Source organism: Pezoporus wallicus, unplaced genomic scaffold (genome assembly GCF_028554395.1).
Source record: "Pezoporus wallicus isolate ANWC-B61680 ecotype Strahan unplaced genomic scaffold, APGP_CSIRO_Pwel_v1 scaffold_7736, whole genome shotgun sequence".
NCBI lineage: Eukaryota > Metazoa > Chordata > Aves > Psittaciformes > Psittacidae > Pezoporus > Pezoporus wallicus.
In genome coordinates, this window is record NW_026636574.1 from 1134347 (window position 1) to 1156947 (window position 22601).

Consider the following 22601-nt stretch of genomic DNA (forward strand, 5'->3'; position numbering starts at 1 on the left):
GGCGGAGCATGTGAAAGGGTTTTGTGTTGGCTTGATAAGCAAGTGTCCCTGCGAGCTCGCTGTAGGCTGCAGTGATCCCACCTGACATGGGAAGGGAGGCAACAGGTTATTGGGTAACGGTGACCGCAGAGACCATATGGAAGAGTCCAAAATTTACCTCAGTGCCTTTTTTTTTCCCCCCCTTAAGTGTAAAATGTTTGCATTTGGGCTAAGGAGGAAGCTGGAAGGGGCTTTTGAGAGGCCTTGTCAGTCTGTCCCCCTCTGATCCCAAAGTACTGTTGTGGTGAGGCTGCTGCTGTCCGCAGAGGGATGAGGAACTGTTTTGTTTCTTTCTTGAAGGTGACTGCTTGGGATTCTATTTTGTTTCCCCTTGGATTTGTACTTGAGTGTGTTTATAAATCATAAGAGAGTACCTGCATCACTGAAAGCCCCTCGGTTTGTGTGAACGCCCCTTTCTGCAAGCTTCCTTGCAGCTCACGCTTTAGTCAGAGGTGTAAAAGGGTTTGCTAACAGGGCTCTGGCCTCTGGCACACAGTGCAGGAAGGGCCTCCCAGCTGTACTGTACTCTACACCCAGATGACCTTTAACAACATGGCAGCAGCCCAACTGAAGCAGCACTTTTCATGCTCTGGGGCTGTTTGTCCATTTAGAAGAATGCTTATTACTTCACTGTGCACTTGTGATTTAAATATCATTGATGGAATTTAAATATCATTGATGGAGTGCTTTGAGTTTCAAAGCACTGTATAAATCTGTTCAGTCCAGAGCAAGAACACTGTAAAAACTGCCCTTGGTTCTGAGAAGTAAGATCCAGATGCTTGGTTTTAAATCCCTTAAACCTTTCTGGCTAAAAGTTGTAAAGCTTTCCTCTTTCGTTGTTGAGTTTTGGTGACTGTTCCCCTCTCCCTCCCTGGAACCCAGCATGTCTTTGTAGAAGGCATGGCTTCTTATGCAATTACTGTGAATGCTGCTGAAAACCTCCTGCAGGGAGGGCTCTTTCTTTTGGTTTTTCAAGATATGGGGGCATCTGAAGAATCAGCAGATCTGGAAACTCAAACTCTCTGTGTTTAGGATGGAAGTATCAGCCCCTGAAGCGCAAACTCCTGTTGGCAGTGCCTTTGGTTTAGCATCTTGTCTTGCCTAGTTGGTGTGAGTTTATTTTTCATGTCTCTTGTAAACCATGTAAAATACTGTGTATAGAATGGACTAGCAAAGCTTCTATGGCAAAGTGAGATGCATTTTGCAATGCTGTAATTTATTTTTACTACTCCCCTAGTAATTCTATGGCATTTTTATTAAAAAATGTCTCACTTCCAGCTTCTTTTGAAGGTTCTGAAACTCCTTGTTCATATGCAGACAGTGTAAAAGACAACAATAATAAAACTGTCAGTAATGAAAGGAGTCTCTTTTCTGGCGCCCTCCTATGGAACTTTCATGTGTTAAGTCTAAAGGGAAAATAGAGGAATCTTTCTTAATCCTACTGTGAAGTGCTGAAGCTTCAGCTAAAGAGGTACAGAACATCCACCCCTGTGCACCCTGACCCACGTGTTCCATTCATCTTCTATTTTATCTAGATTTGACAGATCTGCTACCTGTGATAAATCACAGCTGATGTTGTACATTAAAATATGCTTATATGTATATAAAATTAATGCAAACCATAAAAATCCAGCTAATGGAGCTCATTCTCAGTGCTAAAGTGTTTGATATTAATACCTAGCAATGTTTAAAAGGCTAAAATCTAAAACCAAACGGGTTTTACTTCTGACATACACCATCTATGGCAGAACACACTGGCCTGTTGCAGGACAATGTGTTGGAATGTACTTTGCTTTCATTTCAGTGGAGGTTCTACTACCACACCTTTGTTAAAAGATGCAAACCAAAGATGTTAAATAGCCAGAAAACCAGTGCACCATTAGGAACTTCCAGAAAATAGATGGGAAAGGATAATGCCAGGGAGTTTATTCAGTCTTTTATTTTATGAAAAATGAACAGTTGGAGCAGTTATTAATATTGGGGTGAATCTCAGACCTTGTAAACCTCCAGCACTCGTTTCTGAATGATGAGGGACCCTCCATTAGCCTGGATTTGTTGGCAGAACACTTGTATAAATAATGAGATCTGAGTAATTCTTACAGTAGATTTTCCCTCTTACTTTTTCCGGCCAAGCTTTGGAGCCTTCTCAAGGCCTCGAATGTATTTCCGAGGTAGCTGGTATTCTTCTGCAACACAACCAAGAGTTCAGGTAAATACTCAGAGCTCAGTCCCAGCCCAGTTCCTGAACCTACTTACCTAGCAGCATCTTGGCCAGATGATGGATTTGGTTGCCTTGGATCTGGACCTGAACTCTGTCTTTTGTTCCTGGTATTGGGGCGATGGTGGCACTGGCTTGTACTTTCTGCTGCAGAATGTTGGCCACACACTGTGGGTCTATTCCATACAGCTCAAGGTTCTTGATAATTGTCACCTACAGGTTTTAATAATGATTGCAAATATCACTGTATGCAGCAAGTCATGGCTCATTCACCCCAAGATAAAGGAGCTGCCAAAGATGCTCTCACAATCTGGGCTTTGCTCTAACCCCCTCATTTTAGCTCTTTTTTACCTTCTTATTTGATGACCTCTGTGCTATGGTTACGTCGATGGGCTCAATGTTTCCTTTCCTCACAACAGGTTCTTGTCCAAAAAATGTCACCTGGTACAAGGGCTGCAGTCGTTCAAGGCACCTGAACACAGTTTATACATCCAGTTAGTGTACACAGTACAGCAAGGCTGGTACCACCGATGCTTTTCTGCTGCAGCAGAAAATCTTCTTTATCTTTAAGCTATTGCTCAGTTGTATTTTTCACAGATGAGTGAAGCAACTTCAGTTTGAGATTCAGCATTAGCTGTGTTACTGTCCCCCAAGCAAACTTGGCTTCAGAAATCAAGAAAGGCTGGAGGTGCCTCCAAAGCACTGTGTGATGAAGAAGCTCAAGGCAAGTAAGACATTGGGGTTATTGAGGCAAAGTTTCTCAATGTGTGGGAACAATGGTCTTGTGTCAGATACTAGGGCCTCTTGGATCTAGAAGGTGGGTTTAGGTCCCAAATACAGAAGCTGTGATACATAAAGAGCAGGATGACTACCATTGCCTGCAAAGGGCATGTTCAGCCACCTCTTCCAAAGGATGGCTTTATAAATATGTACACGATCATACACAGAACCAGGCACTGTTTGATTAGTAAGTCTTCCCTGATTAGTGGTTAGCAGATAAATGGAAAACTAACAACAGTTAATGCTAGATGCTTGTTAAATGGTAAAGATTAAGAAAGCCTCCAAGCGGAGGTCTCCGAGTACTTCTTTCTTGTGTTACCAGTAGGAAGCTCCAAGTTAGGTAGCTCCAGTAACACATGGCTTTGAGGTGCATGCAATAGAGCTGCATAATACATAAACACCACATTGGGAAAACAGTCACCTGCTCAAGAGGTCATCCCATTTAAGGTGTGAGATTTCATCTTGTTCCGATTTATCTAACAGGCAGTCACACAGAATGGCATTCACCTTTACAAGGCTACAAAACAACAACAGGCATTAGAAGCAAAGTAGTTCACGTTTTAGCTCCCACTTCAGCACCTCCTGTGGAAGCAGGGCAGGACAAATGCCATGTCTACTTACTTTTTGTTTGTTTCATCCACCAACTCATTAGCCTTCACATAGTTAATAATGATGTTTCTCACCTCACTGCTTGAGAGGCTGCTGCCTTTTCTAAAGAGAAAGAAAACTTTTTACTTTAAGTAGTTAGGTGTTGGGTTCTGTCACTAAGAATACAGCAACTACCCTGACTACATTTGGTAGCAACAGCTCAGTACTGAAATACATCAGTTAGGGAGTGATTTCTTGTTACACCTCAGCTGCCATACACCTGATAAAAGGTTCACAGTAATTACAGAGACTCTCAGCCCCTTGCTTCTGGGAGCCTACTTTGGGAGGATGAGCCTAACAGCACCCCTAACTTGAGGGGACTGTGGGTAACCTGTACTACAGTGCTCAAGCTGAAGAAAGGCTGCTGCTGAGTGCTATCTACACTACATCAAACAGACAAGGTTAGGAAATAAGAAGGCAAGTGAGTTCTTTAAATTATCTGGGCATCCCCTTTTAAGTAAACCATAATGTGGGAGGGTAGAATATGCCTTATCCAATGGCAAACTAATACAATCCAAGTAAATTATATCAATTTTGACACTTATCACCCCCTTAAGCTGTGGGAGAAGTAATGTGAGTACTCACTGAAGGCAGCTGTCACAGCCTCTTGCCTGTCTTCCCTTTGTGAAACAATGAATATATTCTTGATTCCCATCACCTTTCCTGACAGCCCTCCCCCTGAGGGCTAACAACAGGGTAACAGCATGGATTTGTTAGTATCTCTCTTCATGTAACAATGGTTTTGTTGGACTTGTCCAGTGCTTACTTGTGTCCAGATTCCTGAAAGAGTGGGATCATTTTTGTTGATACCCCGTAAAGTGGAATGATTTCAGGAGCATGGTATGCTTGTTCTCTGTCTTCACTCTTGCTGTCATGAGCAGCAGAGGCAGAAGAAAATCCTTCAGGTACTGCAAATGCTTTAACACTGAAACAAGAATTATTTGGTGTAAGGGGATTGAAACTTAACACTTCCATTTCACTGGAAAGCTAAAACCTAACAATGTATTGTATAGTATGCCAGTGCCCCCAGATGCATTCCACTGCAGGAGGGGCAGCGTTTGTGGGTTAAAGGACATGATGAACAGCCTTTTGAAGCATAAGCTGCAATCACTGTATTTGTCCTTGTATATATTTCAAATGTACACATAAGTAAGTGCCTTCACTCGGGTGATATTAAATACTTTTCACTCAGAGTAAAACCCTAGACGCTGGGGGAAACGTAAATCTGCCCAGCTAGTCTAAGCATATTTGACTTTGATTCAGAGACTACCAACTCTTTAAAAAACTACGATATTCTACATACTCTGGATGTTTCCAGTCCACTTCCACGATGCTCTCGACACCTTTGTTCAGCTCCTTCACTTGTAAGATCTTCTGGTGCTGCATATATTGCAGGAATTTAGAGAACTGAAGGAAGTAACAATCAGAAATGTGGAGTCAAGCATTTTAAATCCCTTTTCCATGTATTTCTGACTGCCTTGAAGTCACTTGCTTTAACCAGCCAGAAAAATCTCACCTTCTTATAGCTTGATTTCTTTATGTCCAATTGCTGTCCAGCAGGGCTATAAACAGATTTTTTAAAAGGTCTTTAGTTACAAGTCACCCTTCACTTCTTAAATCTTGCTACTTATGCTAGAAGTTTCTTAACAGCACAAATACAAATCACACAGAGAAAGAATTACTTCAAACATGCTACTAAATAGAACATGATGAGTGAAACTAGCGCTGACATTCCTGTGGGTAGGCGAACAGCCATTTAAGTGACTAAGCAATCTAGAAACAAATGTCAGCCAACTCCAGTGAGCTACCAAGTGCATATCCTGGTCTGGACCATCTTCACATCAGAGTAAGAACTGAGATAACCTTAGAGATTGACTGAGTTTTACTTTTGAGTCAGAAACTTCATCCTAAATATTCACACTTGATCTCCACAGTTTGAAAGACAAGAACCCAGCATGTAAATCTTACCACATACCAGCATGAGAACATATGGCTGCGTAGAAATGTGCTGGTGAGCAGAGGAAGATCTGACTTCTTTACTTTGCATTTTAAGGCATGGAAAAAGCACTGATTAAATAATGCATCCATTTGCTCTGCAGGGAGGGAAAAAAAGGACAAGCAAGCTGTGAGTACTGTGTCTTTCAGAACACAGCACTCGGCTCTTTCAGATTGTCTTTAAGACCCACAGAATTGTCTCTACCTCATTCTCACAGTGAGCTGTCTACAACGCACAATAATCTAGACTATGAGTATGGGCTTCAGGAAACTAAAGGGGCATAATTTGGTTTCATGTCTATGCAAAAATACCTTGTGGAGTCCTACTGTCTTCAGGTTCCTGCAGCCCCTCTGTACTGGCATCCTCAGCTGTTTCTGCAGCCCTGTTCTCCTCGAGCTCCTCCTTTCCCATCAGTATTGCACAACTGTCTCGCTCCTGGAGGCTCAAATCACCAACATTCATCTGCTGCAATGGATCAGTGGACAGGCTGATGACAGGCTCTTTCCCCTCTATCTCTTCATCTTCAGCATTCTCCTTTTCAGCAGAATCTGTTACCAAGGGAGCTAAGGTAGGAGGATTAGATTTGTCACCATATTCCCTATAAAAGAAGAGAAAACATAACATAGCTTCCTGTGTACTGCTTTGAAGCCCGTAGGACAATGAACAAATGTCAGCCTGATAAAAAGACACTGGCAGCTGCATGGATCTTTTTCTGCATTCTCAAAACTATATATTTTTAACTCCTCTTCCTCCATAATTTCTATGTTCTGCACATGAATGTTAATTTAAAACTGAGCAGAGTAGTTGAATCCAAATGCAGAGTGAATCATTTATTTAGTTGACACTGGCAGAGATAACCATTTTTAAGAAAAAAAGATTCAAAATTCACTTTTTCTAGAACAAGATGATTTTCTAATATCAGAGTATCTAACAGAGATGTTCCAGCTTCATTTCTATAATAATTATACTCAGGTTGAAGGAACTGATATACAGTGGATAGATGTCAGGACAGACACCTGCTTCTGTCAGAAAATGATACTCACCAGAGGTGATCCATGTAAGTGTGCAAGACAGCAAAGCCCTTCCCTTTCATTCCAGCAGCCAGCATCTCTGCAGTGGACATAGTGGCAACTCCAACTGCTACTGGAGCTCTGGGAAAAAGAAGGGAGTATTACAGCAAGGCAGTACAAATACGCTGTGCAACTTGGACAGAGACAGCCTGTGCCATTGTGATATACTGAATTTCTTTTACACTGTCCTTGTTCTTTACAAGCCACTATTTTTAAAGCATCTAGGTATTTTGTGGTTATCTTTCTTGGATGTGAAGTCTTACAAAGAATCCCAAGGATACATGCAGCTGTGATACTGAACTGAAAGTTGTGCAGTGACACATTCTTTACTTTAACAAAATACAAGAAGCATACGCACTGCCAAAAGAGACTATCATGGAGGAAAATCCCAACAGCTTTAGCACAGTTCCCTCATTCTGAATTTCCTCAGTTATGGAAAGACAACTGTGCAGAATACAATCTTTTCTTTAAAAAGTTACTGTTTCAAACCAAATCTACCACTTGTGCCCCCAAAGGTCCAAAAGAACCAATTTTTAAAGCTGTCTACCTGGGCTCAAACGCATCCTAACGCAGAAACTTAAGTGGATTTTATTTTCTGCTCTATTTTCCAGTGTACAGAGCACCAAGCGCATGAGAACCATTCTGCTTTGATTGCCTCAAATTCCCCCAGTCTCCCTGCAAAAGAAATAGCTTCATTTCATGTTTAGTTTCTAAGCAAAGACATGAAGAAGGAATCCTCCGTACCTGTTTCCCAAAAGAGTGACAGCACAGAGCGTACCCCGCTCTACCTGAGGAAAGCCAGAAGGTGGCACTACCACTCCTGGCAGCATCAGATCTGAAGAATAAAGCACATCCATTTCTCAATGAAAGTCCTCCACCCCCATCCCTCCTGTTACTCAGCAAAAAATCCAAGCCTTTTAATAGCTGAGCACATGCCAGCTACAACTACTACTGTCTCCTAGTAAGACAGCACTTCTTGCTACCACCCTGTGGAGATCCCATTCACAAGGCTGTTGGGCACATCCCAAAAATCTGCAGAACTGGGAAGTATGAGATGTGTCTCAAACTACCCATTTATTCACCCCTGTCCCAAGGGCAGGTTATCCCAGCAGCTCTCTCCCTGAGGAGAGAATTGCCTAAAATTTGCCAGTACTGACCGAGCCCTCCTGATCTCACACAATAGCTACATTCAGCTGTGAACTCTCCTCAGCTGGAGGAAGAAGCCTTAACCATCTCCTCGCTAATCTGGACAGAAATGCTACACCTTCTACTGTGCTTCCTGCTTTCATACCTGGGATGAATAGATTGGCATGTAAGCAAACAGTTTTCCTTGTTGCACATGTGGCATCACATCATCACAAAACTATACAAAGAGCTTCTGCTCTCCCTCACAGCAGCTTCAGCTGTCTAGAGCCTGCTGTCTCAGAGACTGACCTGTGTTCCATGGTTTGGTTTTGAAGGCATCTCACTTTTTCTCTTTCTCAGCATCATAGATTTTATGCCTATGCTGAAGAAGCCAACAGTATTTTTCCTCCCATTCACTGTCACAACTACTTTCAGCAAATCTAGAACGAATCCTGCACTTGCAAGCAAGTATCCACATCTCTGAGGGCAGAAATCACACAAAGACCTTAATGTGACAAGGTAAGTCAGATGTGTGTATTATGGAACTAACCAGGACAGACAGTAGGTATTTAAATTCACAGAACACATTCACAAATTGCACTACCTTGCTTCTCTTTGTAACTGAATGCTCCCTAAATCTGCTCCCTCCCTCCATGTCTGCAGCACTGGATAGTCTTTCCTCCTCTTTTTTTTTTTATTGAGATGTGGCTCTACCTCTCCCTTTGTTGGCCATTGTCACTGGCCAGCTTCTTATCTTTGGATCATACCCAGAGGTGGCCTGGTTGCCATGGGAGATGAATGACCTGCAGCCCTCTTTCATCAACCTTCTTCTCCCATTAGTAAGACTTCCCTCCCCTGTCCAGAAACTAGGTCACTACAAGTCAGCAGCAAGGCTTGCTCTGATGTCTATCATAGCTACACATTCACGCACTTTATCTCCCCAAAAGCAGAGGGACTCGAGTTCTCCTTTAGATCCTATGTAATGAGAAAAAGACATTTCTTCCCAACATACACTTCTGTTTCCAGACTAAGGCTGCAGCAGCTGCAATTTAATCTTTTTCTGGTTGAGCAGTTCAGCAATTTAAAGTTTATAAAGACCTGATTCTTCTAAGGCTGAAATGCATCCAAAGCAGGTTCCAGAAAATAAACTCCTTTCTTGTTAGCCTTGATCCATAATTAGGTGGCAGAGCCAGAAATCCAGGAATTCAAATTCAACCTCACCTGCACAAGCACAGTTTACTTGACAGTGATTACAACTTCAGGCTCCAATATAAACTTGCTTTTTATCCACAGGATAAGCTAGTTCACCTCTGAATTGACAGGAAGCGGGGTGGCAGCAAAGTAACTCAGCTGCTCAAGGGAAGTAATAGAAAAGACCAATGACAAAGGCAGTTCTGTGTCCCAGCTCAGCACTGCTCATCACCCTGAGGAGGTATCTCCAGATCTGACACTCCCACATGGAACAGTGCATTTAAACAGCTTAACCTACTTTGTTTCATCCACAAGCTTTTTTACAGCTCATTTAATTTCCCTTTTTAGGTCACCACCATGAATTACTTTTGAGTGCTTATTCTTTACCCTTTTTTGTTTCAAGTTCATTTTTGCCACTGGGAAAGATAACATCAAAAAAGCCCTGAAGGCAACTCCTTTTACCCATGCACTGTGGCAAAGTTCTAGTCCTCTTACCTGCTCCTCCTGCTAGTTTCTGTAGCACAGGGGGCCATGTCGAGAAAGCAGGGAGAAGATCTGGGTAGACCCACAGGGTGTACACTGTCCCAAAACAGAACCAGATTCAAAGATACGTCACTGAAAACTTCTCTAGCTGTTGCTTCTTCCCATCTTTAAGCAGTACAATACTAACCACAACTAAACACTCCCCCTGTTACTTGGGCAATCAAGAAAACTGAAGTCAGAGCAATCCTACAATTAACAGAAGTGATGGAGAAAATTAAACTGCTTGTTCATTCAAGCTCCTGAGAATTATTCTAAAGGATACAGACACGTTTGCATCATTTTCCTTAAGTCAAGGACACTTTGAACTAAACTGCTACTCCAGGAGGGGAGAATTGCAGCGGACAAAAGAGAGCAAAGGGGGGGTAAGAGGCTAAACTATTACTTGTGTCCTGGTTTCTAACCTCAAATCAGATCAATTTCCCTTTGCAAAAAGAACCCAGAGATGCCATTAATTTTGCAAAGATGTTGCTCGAATAAATGCACTGAAGATTATGAAGTATACCGATATTATAGGGTAAGTACTTAAGGCAGATGCAAGGAAATCTTTTGGGGAAAGGCTGGTGCCCAGTAAGTAAAGAGGGAGGATTTTTGTAGTCCATTCCCCATACCTGTTGGATACAGAGCTTTCTCGATTTCAAACAGTATTGGGTTCTTGTTATTCATGTAAACAGTGACAGCCTCCCCTTTGTGACAGTATATTTTGATGACATTAAGCTCTTCCTTGTTTGAAATAAACTCAGCCAATTGTTCAGCACTAAGGTTAGGAAAAGCTGCTGCAACATCAGCTCGTAGTTTTCTCCTGTAATGATAAAATCACAAACGTGTTACAAAGCAGTCTAGACTCAAACTAACTCGTGGAACAGTCATTACTGTTTTGTTGGTTGTTCATGAGATTCCCACCTTTTCACACAGGATAGCTTTGTGTTTGGGTTTACAAATGAGATAGCTGGAATAATACTGAGAAAAGGCCAAATATGTTCTCTCTGTTCATATTCTACTTTAAAACAGTGAGAAACTGCTCCAGTGGAAGGTGTCCATGCCTGTGGCAGGGGACTGGAACTGGATGAGCTTTCACGTCCCTTCCAACCCAATTCCAGTCTATGATTCTATGACCTGCCAACATCTCCTGCTGCTGTCTTTGCCCCTGTTTCCTGCTGTGATTCCATTACTGCTCTGAGCAGAGATCTGGGAGTGCTGGACTTGCTCAGCCTGGCTCTGTTACCTACAGCACGGAGAAACAGCTGAACTCTCCCTCTGCCCCCACTTTAACTGATGTTTAAGACGTGGTGAGCAGCACAAGGCGGGTTTGTGTGGCCACTCACAGATACATCAAGTGAATTTAAGAGGCCGGCAAGTCAGACACCATCACTACACGGAATGCAGAGGGGAAGGACCAGTTAGGCCTCGACATAATTAACCTGAATCTCATTTAATTACATTAGCACCTTCTCTCGAGGGGTACCTTTCGGATTCAGAGCGCCGGTCCGTGTTTGCCACAAGCGCAAGCCGACGGCCGCCGCCGCCCTGTGGGCGCTGAGCCGGCCACGGCAGGCCGGGCCCACCGAGCACCGGGACGGGCCTAGCGCAGGAGGCGGGCCTGAGCCGCTCCCCGCAGCGGAGCGCGGCTCCGGCCCCCCCCCCCTCGGCACTCACCGATCGGACCCCTTGATGGCGGTGTTGGATCTCACCCGGAACGCCCTGGAGAACATGGCGGGCCCGCGCCCCGCCGGCACCGCGCTCCGCTCAGGCCGCGGCAGCCGCCATGGTCCCGCCGCACTAAAGCGTCCGGGTGGAAACCGCTTCCCCCGCGCTTGGGCTTTGCTGTGGGGCGTCTCCCGGGGCGGGGGAGCAGCGGGAGCGGCGAGGAGCGGGCGGTGGCAACGGCCGGGCCGGTGGCGGGCGGGCGGGCGCCGGGACAGCGCCGGTCGGCGGAGCGCGGGCCCGGCGGGGGATGGGGGCCGCTCCCCTCCCGCCACCATGCTGCTGGGCAGGAAGCCGGAGGCGCCCCTCGGTGCAGGTGAGGCGGCCGCGGGGCCGGGCGGGCTGCGAGAGGGCTGAGGCGGCCGCCGGGCCCTCCCCGGTGCGGGGGTCCGGTGGGGAGCGAGGCCTCGGGAAGGCCGGGTCAGGCCGCTCCCGCCGGGGCTTCTCCCGTTGGCAAAGCGCGATGCGGAGCCGGCAGCGTTAGGAGCTGCATTTCTCGGTTCTTGAACGGTGTTCGTCCGCAGTCACGGTGCAGACGGGCACGTGAACGTTTTGTTTCACGCACGCACGCCCCGGCAGCAAATCTAACTGTAATTCCCACGTATCGCTTTCAACGGGTAACCTACTTTAGAGGATAGTCCGATTCCAGTTAGGCTCGTTTTCGGTTGTCCCTCTCCGTGAGGCCAGTTCGGGATTATCCTACTTAAGGGAAAATGGGGAGTGCATCTGTTGGTGTTTATTAAAGATGTATTTGCAGTGCAAAAGCTGATTTTTAAAGAGTCGCAAATTAAGGTTTTCCAGGAGCTTTGCATTCTGTTGTGGTATTAAAACACAGTTAAATCCTAAATGTCGCTTATTAAATGAACAAGAACTGATGATTTTACAGCCTGAAATGTGCTGAGACACATTTCAGCTTTGTCTGTATAGCTGTGAATTGTTGTGACTAACTGGCTCGTGTGTGGGACGTTTGCAGCCAGGTTTGGAGATGGATTGTATGACTCCTACATGAGGATAGATCAAATTAGGTACCAAGAGGCTACAAATGAAGAACACAGCCCCTCAGGACTTCCTTCCCTGGCGAGAGCTAATGTGAGTATTTTAAAGCCGTCTGGGTCTTCACGTTGTGTTGTGTGGAAGTGAGAACTGTCAAGGAGTTAGATGTCTCCCTACAAAGAATAAATCTAAGTGGGATGTGCAGCTTTGTAGTAGCTTATTAACATGATTGCTTATTGCTTTTACTAAGCATAGAAATGATACTGTGTTCAACACAGAGCTTGTTAGGCAGCCTTAGAAATCATCTTACTATCCTCAGCCTGTTGTAATCAAGAAAGTTGCTTTCCAGAAGGTTGGAGCATTGTGCCATGTCACCTTGTATGTTGGTAAGTATGTAAATCCACAGATGCTTTGTTTTACCTCTTAACACGGTTCCATTTTAGCTTCCCTCATGAAAATGCAGGGAGATAAGTACTTGGGAACAGCAGGAGGAGCAGTGTGGGTTTGCATGGCTGCCAAAACGTCTTACAAAAGTATCTTTCCTCTCTGAAAACTTTGCCCTTATCTGCTGCTTTGCTTGCTAGCAAAATAGCTCTTTATGGAGTGAAGGTGTTAACGTGCTTCTTCATAAGCATACTGTTTCCTCAGCAGATGTGGAGTTACGAGATCTTCCCTTTCAGCTGAGCAGTCATGCTCGTGTTTAGCTGTACAGTGATCTGACCTTTGTATGCTTTCTAAACGTGATCTGGCTCTTGTTGAATTCTGGCAGAAGTGAAGGAGCTTGAGCTTAAAAAAACCCCACTTTCTAAGAAGTGAAAATAGACACTTCACGGAGTAAGATGCATTTGAAGATCATCACCTTGTGGGAATTTACTGTAGCAGATATTAATTAGCTTGGTCCATGCCATTCACTGGGCAAACTCAGTAGCGTGGGTTTGTGTTTTCCCTTTTTGGCAATATTGAGAGAGAGTAGAGGAAACAGAGGTTTGTTGAGTAGTGGAGTTTGAAGAGCAGTGGGTGGTTTGGGGTTTTTTTGCGGGGACATGGAAGCTTTTAAACTGCAGGCTTTAAGTCATAGTGTAACTTGAGTTGTTCATAACCAAAGAGAAAATGGAATGGAACTATCCAGTTAAATATAAATATAGCTATAACTCTGTGAACATTGTGTTTCCCACTCTTCATTTGTATTTTGTCCATCAAGCCTGTTTACTTCTTAAGGCAAGATTAAGGATTATACAGCGCTTAGTTTGGCCATGATGACACATCAAAAAAACACAACCGCAGTGGTATCTTGTGAGCAAGAACTGAGATGAAGTGTGCAGGAATGAACATCATGATGCTCAGTTTTAATGGGAAAATATCTGGAAAGAAGTGATATTTGTTTTCCTTCATGCAAGATTTTGTTATTACAATGTAATGTTCCATGACAATTCAAGGGTTCTGATGTCTGCAGCTGTACATTCTTTTCATCTTAGCTGTAAGAGAACACAAATATCTCTGCTTTGAGAGTACACGGCTTTAATTCAGTTTAATTCAGATGCACTTGTGCAAAACCAGTTGTGTGGGAACTGGGTTGAAGGTTTCTTTCTCAGTTAAAATGCTGCTATAAGTATGTGAAAATCTTCTTTGTCAGTTGAATTTCTTGGCTGCAAATAGCGCTTTATCAATAAAGCAAAACCTGTGCAGCCTGTGATTTGTAAAAAGAAGCTGTTGAAAGAAAGCTCGTGTTCCCCAGAAGTCATCTGACTTTGAGTGTAGCTCTTCTGAGTTCAAGTTAAGACTGATCTATATTTGTGTCTCATTGTCACATGGCAAAAGGTTTTGGTTCTCTGAGGATGAAATTGGAGTTTTCGCTGCTTGAATGGCTGTTGAGTTGGGTTTGAGATCCAAAGGTGTAGTTTCTTCATTAAGAAATAGTTGCAGGATAAGTGGAATTATGAATCCCTTCCTTATTTAGGGATTCAAAGGTACCAAATGTTTGCTACAAACAGCAGCATTAGCAACAGCAGTTGCTGGTGTAGTACTGATTGCAAGGTCACTTCCATGTTGCTACAACCGGTGACATTCAGACAGTTAACACCGTGTTTTGGACTTCTGCTATGGGACAGGCTTGGTTTGGTTTGGTTTTCCCCTTCTCTCCTGTCCCCTCCATGAAAACAAGCAAGTGTGAACCTTATTCTGTGCTTATGTTTATCTCTGAAGTCCCTGTTGGAGTCTGCTGCACTAAGTAGTCTTTTAGGCAGTTCTGCACGTGTCATTCTTATCTCACAGGTTCAGCCAGGCTCCGAGAAAAAGGCGTTTATTCGAAGCTACCAGGGTTGGGCTTTGTTTTTGTGTTTCAGGCTTTGTGGAAAGGTGTGTCCCTCCCAGTGCACTGTATTTTGGGGGTTGATAGGACCCAGAGTAGTGCAATTGGTAGGATATATCCGACAGCCCCTACTTGCCATTGATAAGGAGTGACTTCTGCAGGAAATGCCTTTTTTTGAAGGCTTGCGAGCAAGAGTTAACATTTCAAGGCAGCACCAACAAACAGACTCTTTAAGAGACGTGTGTAGTTGTTTTTGGCAAGAACATTCACTTCCCTGATTTACTGACTGTGCCGAGATGTTGGATTGTATGTAACTAAAAAGGAATTTGGTTTTATTGCTGTGGATCTGCAGGTTTATTTATATTTTTTGCTCGATTCCTCTGTAGTTATTTTGGTTTTCAGGGCTTCGCTTTGGCATGTGCCTCAAGTCTTTATTTTTAGATTAAAGGCCAAAATGGAAAACAGATGTTGCTACTCTAAGTCATGGCTTCTTCAGGGTTGCATGGGCTAAGACAACACCTCACTGCTGCTGATCAGCATGGAGCATCAGTGAGTAGAAAAGGGGGATAGCTGCTCTTCTAGTAAGGAGCTGAACCGGGGAGTTCAGCATTTACTAGATTGTAAAAATAACACTTTTGAATCATTTCACAGTGCTTTTCTTGCCTTTTATATGTCCATTTCAGATGTAAATAGCTTAATATATGGTGGTAAGAGGCAGTGGTTACAGACTACTGTCAACCAAGTTGGAGTGAGAGTTCTCAGTTGTTCAAAGTCTGTCTTAAGATACTTGTGTAGTTCTCATGATTTTGAAGGGAGTTGTGGATATGATGGTATTTCCCCTTCACAGAAAACCCACTCGTTCACTTTTAAATATGGTTCATCTCTCTCTTGTCACCCTTTTGCTCCTCACTCAGCCCATTCTACCAGCCTCATGTCACCTGCTCTCTCATTTCTTTGTCTCCTCTGGCACACTTGTCTCTGCAATATTCCTGTGCATTGATGTTACGTTGCATGTTTCAGACAGGTGCAGCTTGCATCTGTCATTGGTTGTGTTTGCTGCACCCACGGTTAGAGCTAAACATAGCTGCTCCCCGGCTGTTTGCCGACTGCGAGCATGCTAGGAGAGATAGGTACTGTGTCCTTGTGGAGTGTCTGACTGTCCAGGGTTTACCCTTTATGGACTTAAAAGTATGTTGGTGCTTGTTTTAGTAAGCTGCATTCCCTGTGTACCCTTCTATAACTATGCTTGTAACTCAAGTGAGTTTAGGTCAGGCGTTTTACATTTGTTCCTAATGGAAATGCAAAATCTGTTGATGTTTTACATGGTGTTGATTTTATTCTCAGTCTGTGCTTTAAATGGTAAAATAAAGCTTTTATTTTTTCTCTCATCTGTAGGTTTCTAGCAACAAACTTGGGATGAAGGATCACTCTCTGACTGGAAGTCAGGTCAAAGTGGAGCAGTTATTTGAGGACTCTGGGAACAGAAGGAGTAGCACTCTTCAGACTACGGGAATTACTAGTTCAGAAAGATCTCTTCCTTCCCTGACAAAAGATAAAAGTATAGAGAGCATAAGCACTTCTAAAGGTGGTGGTAGTTCCTCAAAAGCACATAAAGCCATTTCCCAAGCTCCAGAGCAAGCTGTCAAACAGTACAAACATCAGTTATCTGCTTATGAACAGCAGGAGATATTTAATTTTTCTGAGATCTACTTTGTGGGTCCAGCTGCAAAAAAGAGGCAAGGGGTAATCGGTGGTCCCAACAACGGAGGCTACGATGATGAACAAGGCAGCTACATTCACGTGCCCCACGACCATCTTGCTTACAGGTATGAAGTCCTCAAAATCATTGGCAAGGGCAGTTTTGGACAAGTTGCTAAAGTCTACGACCACAAACTCCACCAACACTTAGCCTTAAAGATGGTGCGCAATGAAAAGAGATTCCATCGCCAAGCGGCAGAAGAAATCCGGATTCTGGAGCATCTGAAGAAGCAGGATAAAACGGGCAGTATGAATGTTATCCACATGCTGGAAAGCTTCACCTTTCGGAACCACATCTGTATGACATTTGAACTCTTGAGTATGAACCTGTATGAGCTGATTAAAAGAAATAAGTTTCAGGGCTTCAGTATTCAACTGGTACGCAAGTTTGCTCACTCTATCCTGCAGTGTTTGGATGCCCTTTATAGAAACAAAATCATACACTGTGACTTGAAGCCAGAAAACATCCTCCTAAAACAGCAAGGGAGGAGTGGAATCAAGGTTATAGATTTTGGGTCCAGCTGTTTCGAGCACCAAAGAGTCTACACATACATTCAGTCTCGATTTTATCGGGCACCAGAGGTAATTTTGGGAAGTCGCTATGGGATGCCCATAGATATGTGGAGTTTTGGCTGTATTCTGGTGGAGCTGCTGACTGGATACCCTCTCTTTCCTGGAGAGGATGAGGGAGACCAACTGGCTTGTATGATGGAACTTCTTGGAATGCCACCTCAGAAGCTTTTGGATCAATCCAAGCGAGCCAAGAACTTCATCAACTCTAAGGGTCATCCTCGCTACTGCACTGTGACTACACATGCAGACGGAAGAGTGACCCTTAATGGGAGTCGATCACGCCGGGGTAAAGTCCGAGGTGCTCCAGGGAACAAAGACTGGGTGACAGCACTGAAAGGTTGTGATGATCCCTTGTTTATAGAGTTCTTGAAGGAATGTCTCAGCTGGGATCCTTCCACACGCATGACACCGGGTCAAGCTTTAAGGCACCCTTGGATTTGTAAACGAACGCCCAAACCACCCAGCACTGACAAACCCTCCACTAAGAGGATTTCCAGCTACACAAGTTCTTTCACAGGAATAGGTTCCAAGTTGCCTCCTGTAGTTGGAGTAGCCAACAAGCTGAGGGCTAACTTAACCACTGACTCCAGTGGAGGTATACCTCTATGTACTGTGCTACCCAAACTGGTCAGCTAATGGAGAATGATGCATTTCCAGAATACATCCCTTGTATTTTAATTGTTAATAATGTGTAAGGAAGTCAAATGCAGAGGTTTTTAATGGGTTTACTTTTTATTAGAGGCTAAATCTCAACTACAAAAAGCTCCATCAAAATGTACACATTTCAAGGGCTAACTTTTATCCAACTGTTTCATTCACAATGTGGTGCATATATTACCTGACTGGGTAGGTCAGCTCAGCTATTGAGGAAAACGACAGTTTGGCAGACATGCCAGTAATGCTGGGTTAGAAATCAAACTGATTCTTATCAGGACGGTTTAACAGATTCTTTTGCTTATGACAGCAAGGAAAATGGATTTAAAATACATCTTTCAGTTCATCTCCAACTGAACTCTTTTTATTCTGGGGAGAGTTTTTACATCAGTTGTCAAAAGCACAAATGTGTTAATGTAATGCATTAGGAACTTGCAAATTGCTAACTTATGTTTAAAGAATTTAATTTCTCTGCATTGCTTTCCCCTTATCTACCCTAACTGAGATTTTTAGAAGTACCATGGGATGTAGACACCAAAGGAATTTGGTGTTGAAAGTTTATCATCTGAACATTACCTGTCTTTCTCCAAAGGAGCATAGAAATGCCCTGAAACAGAGGATATATCTCAATCAAACTAACAGCTTCTCTGCAGTTGTTATTTCCTTTAGAAGTCCATGGAAAGCTGGGAGGGGAATTCAAGATCAGGACTGATCCATTCCAAGTGTGTGCTGGTTTGTTCAGGGCTAATGAATCGATTCCATGTTGCTTGGGAGCTCAGATTTACTCATTTTCAGCATCAGTTCTGCCAGGTGTGTGTGTTTGTTTGCCTGTGTTGTTCACAAACCAAAACTGATGAACTTAAAGAGCTGGTTTATTCACACCTTTGAGATTCTGGTCAGCTTAATGTCTAGTTTTTCCCCTGTAGAGTGAATTCCTTTGCAGTACATGGAGCTCTTTTAATAAAAAGCAAACATGCCACCCCTATCAGACAGTACAAGTTCGTAAGGCCCAGGACTGTAAATAGAAACTGGGAGTGGAGGGGCACACCTAATAACTGGAAGCATGCTCTGAAATCTAAGCATAATCTGTGGAATACCAGGAAAAGATTGAGAAGGTGTGAGAACTGGTGAATCCAAATCAAAACGCCCTATGGGAGGAGTTGCTTTACTTCTAATCTTACTCCTTCAGGTCCTTGAGAGAGAGATGTCTGTGTTTTCTCATTCTTGAAATCCGTGAGCTTGTATTTCCTCTTCCTTTATCTTCCCAGAACATGAAAAGGTGGCGTGAGCTGTAATCACAACAGCACAACTTGTTCGGGTTGTTACTTCTTGCAGCCACATGGCCCGAGTCCATTTGCAAAACCATCTGATCTCTTGCCAGGTGCCTGCACAGAATTTTAAACACAATTTCGAGCTTTTTCTGAACAGGTTTTAGATCGAATGAGTTTCTGTGTAGCAGGTTTTTAATGTTAAAGGGAGTATCAGGGGGGAATTTTAAGATAAGGTGAACGCGTGTTCCATGCAAGACCCTTCCTCTGAGAAGATGGGGCTGCATTTTCTCATCTGCTCTAATTACAGCACTGGTGAAATGCTGGGTGGAGACCTGTATAAAACATCAGAAAGAGAGCCAAAGCTCCAGACTTTCCAAGGCTGTTGTTTCATGGAGATTCTCGTGTACATGGCTTTTCTGAGTTCTTTTGTTTTACGAGTGTGATGTCAATAAGCTTACTAAGAATAGTAAAATAACAGTCTAACCTGTATCTGTGCAGCTACAAGTAGTACTAGGGTTTATGGTATGTTCATGGCTTACTTCACAATAATACATGACTGGTATATTTTTATTTTGATGGGTTTAGTGAAGTTTTATTTGAATGGCGAATTAGGGAAGTGATTTGGGGGGAAGTGGCAGCAGATACCATTGATTTTAGCAGAATTGCTAATAGATGTGGCATGTTTTCAGAAGCCAGGAACATTCTTCTTCCTCCTCTGCCCTTTATCTATGCATTTTTTAACAGAATATACCTGGTGAGTGAGGAGAAAGAAACCTTTCAGGAGCAATAGCTTGTTAGGAAAGATGCATAGGAAAGCACTTTGTATAGAGAGCATAAAGTGATGGTGGTGTCTGAGCCTGGCAGGAGGCAGTGGAGTGTTGGTGCGCTAGGAGCTGTACAAACAGGTCTTCTCTTAGGAACACAGAGCAGTATCTTGGTTCTAAACTGTTTTCCTCTCTAAAATGCCAAATGGAGAACTAATCATTCTCTTGTGGCTTCTGGGAAGTAGTTGCTAGAGGGTAACTTCTAATGTGGGAGCCTCTGGTGTACACACAGCAATCTCAAGGTTGGTGCTGTAAAGCTGCAGCTGAAGTAATTAGCTGGCAAGAACTAATTCCTTTTTATCTAGAAAATGTGTTGAGCATGACCTGACTGCACAGGGTGCCTGCTATGAGTTGTGTCTCTGTAAGACTAGATCTTTCTTCCTGGGAACGACTGCATTTGAAAATGAAGAGCATAGTTAACTGTTTTACTGATTTGGGGCTCTTGTCTACATAGCCATAGTAGGTGAGGAGGAAAAGGAAGCAGCCTCAGCAGTGTGTTACTGTGTTGAAAAGGATTTCTCCATCCTTTATATAAATATTCCAGGGAATATTTTGGTCTTGTTTCCGGTAACTAAGCCATTTCTTTATGAAATGGTTGCTTTCAGTGAGTAGACACAGTATCCCCGCGCTGGGAGAGCCCTCCACGTGAGCTGATACATCTCCTAGCTGGGACAGAGCTGAGGAATCATCCCTGCAAGCACCTAACTTGTGTTCCCTGTGAATTAGCACAGTTGCCCACATCCATGTGTGGAGGGTTGGACCATGGCCTGCGTGGTTGGATGGTGTGGTTTCAAAAGTGATCTAAAACTAAACCGGTCTCAATAGATTACCAGAGCAGCTTTTGGGTTTGGGGTCACTCTCTGCTTTGTGGGTTTGTTAACCTGCCAGCCATGGTGAGGTTCCACTGGAACTTCAGCTGTGTTCTAGGAAGTCAGCACAAAACAAATGCACGTTTACTTGGGTTTACAGCAGAACAGCCATCACGTTTCTGTTTTAAACCTTCTTTACGTTTCCAATGTTTACCATGCTGCTGCTGTCTTTGTGTTGTAAATGATATGCTCTGTTTATTGTCTGCATTTCCAGCTGTTGGGTTTAGCAGTATTTTCATCTAAACAAATGCCACCTTGAACATCCCATCTGACAGATACACTTTGCTTTTACACTGGGCTCCAAGTAGTTAATGCCTGTCCACGCAGGGAGCCACTTGGGTTTCGCTGAGCTCGGTGGGACAGGGAAGCCATTGTCTTCCCTGCAGAGCATGGTGCTACAGGCACACCCCCCCCCAGGCTGCCTTTAGTTCTTTGCAGGTTTGATCTTACCAACACCAGCTGCTGAACATGAAGCTTGTTTTCCAACTGCGACCTGATCCCAGCGATCTGTGTACAACAGATGCTCTTTGCTAGAGTTTTTTATCCCATTGTGCAGTGACCTGAGCATTCACAACAGACTTACTGGAAAGCTTTACAGAAGTTCTTCGCTGTGAGGGTGCTGAGGCGCTGGCACAGGGTGCCCAGAGAAGCTGTGGCTGCCCCATCCCTGGCAGCGCTCAAGGCCAGGTTGGACACGGGCTTGGAGCAAGCTGCTCCAGTGGAAGGGGTCCCTGCCTGTGGCAGGGGTTGGGGCTGGGTGAGCTTTAAGGTCCTTTCCAACCCAGATCGGTCTGGGATTCTGTGGCTTTCATGGAACAGTATGTTGCTCAGTGTGAAATTCCTTCCAATCCTTGTGCCCTGTTGGGACTTTGATGCAGTTGAAAACTTTTTAAGCAGCATTTTCTCAGCAGAGGTTCTTTGCAACACCCATCTGTTTTAAAACTACCTCCAGACTAAACGTGGGGTCCTTTTTAAAGGGGTATTCACTGCAGATTACAGCTCTTTCTATTTTTCCTTGTCTAATACTAATAGCTGTTTTGGCTGTGGAACATACACATGATGATCTCAGCAATGTCTTACTAATCCTAGCCCGACAAGCAAACGGCTGATTCTGCACCCGGCCATCCCTGCTGCAATGTTGGCTCCAAATCCCACAGGCTGCTGTGGAAGTGGAAGCCAAAGTCCTGTGGATCCCTCTGCAGCCCTTCCCTGCAGCACCCAGCTGAGATCCAAGCCACACTGTGCAGAAAGCCTTTGCTTCAGTGAGAAAGCCAGGAGCTTTGGCAGTCCTGGGGTAACAGTTGGACTTGATGGCCTTAAAGGGCTTTTCTAACTTGGTTCTATGTTGAGTGCCCGGAGCTGTGGGTTCCTGGCAGTTCCGTAAATTGGACATCATGGGTTTATACTTGGAGCGTCTCACAGATACCACTTGATATTTCTTATGTTTTATTTTTATTGTTAACTTGATAAGGGTTTGGGGAGGTGCATACACTTTGTTCCTCCCATACAAGAGCCCTTCTGCATTCTCCACTGATAGAGCTTTTTAACCCCCCTGGAACAGGTAAAACCCTGGGGCCATCAGAGCAGGCTTGGGTAGGTGAACGCTGTCCCTGCACTGAGGGACTCCACATGCAGTTCTTGCAGACGGGCTGACTGGCTCAGGAAGTCAGTGTTGCTAAAGACTAACCCGTGCTCCCCATCCGGAGAACTGTGCCTTATTATTTTACCAGCCTACATCTGTCTCGGTGCAATCAAATGACTATTCAGGGGTTCTTACACATTGCAGATGTTCATACCCAATGTCGACGTCTGAAGACTTTACAGGTTAGCCTGTTTATTATAAGTATTGTGATGAGGTGTAATATGGTGGGGACTGTAGGAAACATTTAAGGTGCATGTGACTATAACTCTGTGAAGGAACACTTTGGGAATAAGTCGGTCTCAAGCTATCGTATCTCAATGTAATGAACAGATATTTCCTCAAGTTGTATTCCGGTTCATTTTTAAAAGGAAAATAAAGACAGAATTTTCTTTAGCAAA

General features: G+C 43.9%; 2 protein-coding genes across 6 annotated transcripts; one reads left to right on the forward strand and one right to left on the reverse strand.

Moving 5' to 3' along the window:
* Positions 1-1962: 1962 nt before the first annotated feature.
* Positions 1963-11414, reverse strand: EIF2D (eukaryotic translation initiation factor 2D). 3 transcript variants are annotated; one of them, XM_057400697.1, is made up of 15 exons: positions 11264-11414; positions 10219-10409; positions 9563-9646; positions 7496-7586; positions 6725-6832; positions 5993-6279; positions 5661-5778; positions 5202-5247; positions 4989-5092; positions 4452-4610; positions 3659-3748; positions 3459-3554; positions 2609-2729; positions 2296-2470; positions 1963-2225 (listed from the first exon to the last, which is right to left on the reverse strand). In XM_057400697.1, exons 1-15 carry the CDS (start codon positions 11317-11319, stop codon positions 2155-2157), a joined length of 1797 nt encoding a protein of 598 aa, XP_057256680.1. In that variant the 5' UTR covers positions 11320-11414; the 3' UTR covers positions 1963-2154. The 3 variants fall into 3 exon arrangements, with proteins under 3 accessions (XP_057256680.1, XP_057256681.1, XP_057256682.1); XM_057400698.1 differs by lacking the exons at positions 4989-5092; positions 5202-5247; XM_057400699.1 differs by lacking the exons at positions 9563-9646; positions 10219-10409; positions 11264-11414 and adding an exon at positions 8186-9512.
* A 104-nt stretch (positions 11415-11518) lies between these two features.
* On the forward strand, positions 11519-22601 carry DYRK3 (dual specificity tyrosine phosphorylation regulated kinase 3). Of its 3 annotated transcripts, XM_057400694.1 has the most exons (4): positions 11519-11627; positions 12285-12400; positions 16008-17538; positions 19176-22601. In XM_057400694.1, exons 1-4 carry the CDS (start codon positions 11588-11590, stop codon positions 19286-19288), a joined length of 1800 nt encoding a protein of 599 aa, XP_057256677.1. In that variant the 5' UTR covers positions 11519-11587; the 3' UTR covers positions 19289-22601. The 3 variants fall into 3 exon arrangements, with proteins under 3 accessions (XP_057256677.1, XP_057256678.1, XP_057256679.1); XM_057400695.1 differs by lacking the exon at positions 19176-22601 and having other exon boundaries at positions 16008-18582; XM_057400696.1 differs by lacking the exons at positions 11519-11627; positions 12285-12400 and adding an exon at positions 14733-15161.

What these genes read in the sequence shown, in the direction of transcription:
- EIF2D (XM_057400697.1), bottom strand. Translation starts at nt 11,319, where the DNA reads ATGTTCTCCAGGGCGTTCCGGGTGAGATCCAACACCGCCATCAAGGGG. An exon ending in AGAAATCAAGCTATAAGAAG is followed by an intron (nt 5,093 to 5,201) that starts GTGAGATTTTTC and finishes TACTTCCTTCAG; the next exon opens with TTCTCTAAATTCCTGCAATA. An exon ending in GTGGATGAAACAAACAAAAA is followed by an intron (nt 3,555 to 3,658) that starts GTAAGTAGACAT and finishes GTTGTTTTGTAG; the next exon opens with CCTTGTAAAGGTGAATGCCA.
- DYRK3 (XM_057400694.1), top strand. Translation starts at nt 11,588, where the DNA reads ATGCTGCTGGGCAGGAAGCCGGAGGCGCCCCTCGGTGCAG. An exon ending in GGAGGCGCCCCTCGGTGCAG is followed by an intron (nt 11,628 to 12,284) that starts GTGAGGCGGCCG and finishes GGACGTTTGCAG; the next exon opens with CCAGGTTTGGAGATGGATTG. An exon ending in CTTCCCTGGCGAGAGCTAAT is followed by an intron (nt 12,401 to 16,007) that starts GTGAGTATTTTA and finishes TCTCATCTGTAG; the next exon opens with GTTTCTAGCAACAAACTTGG.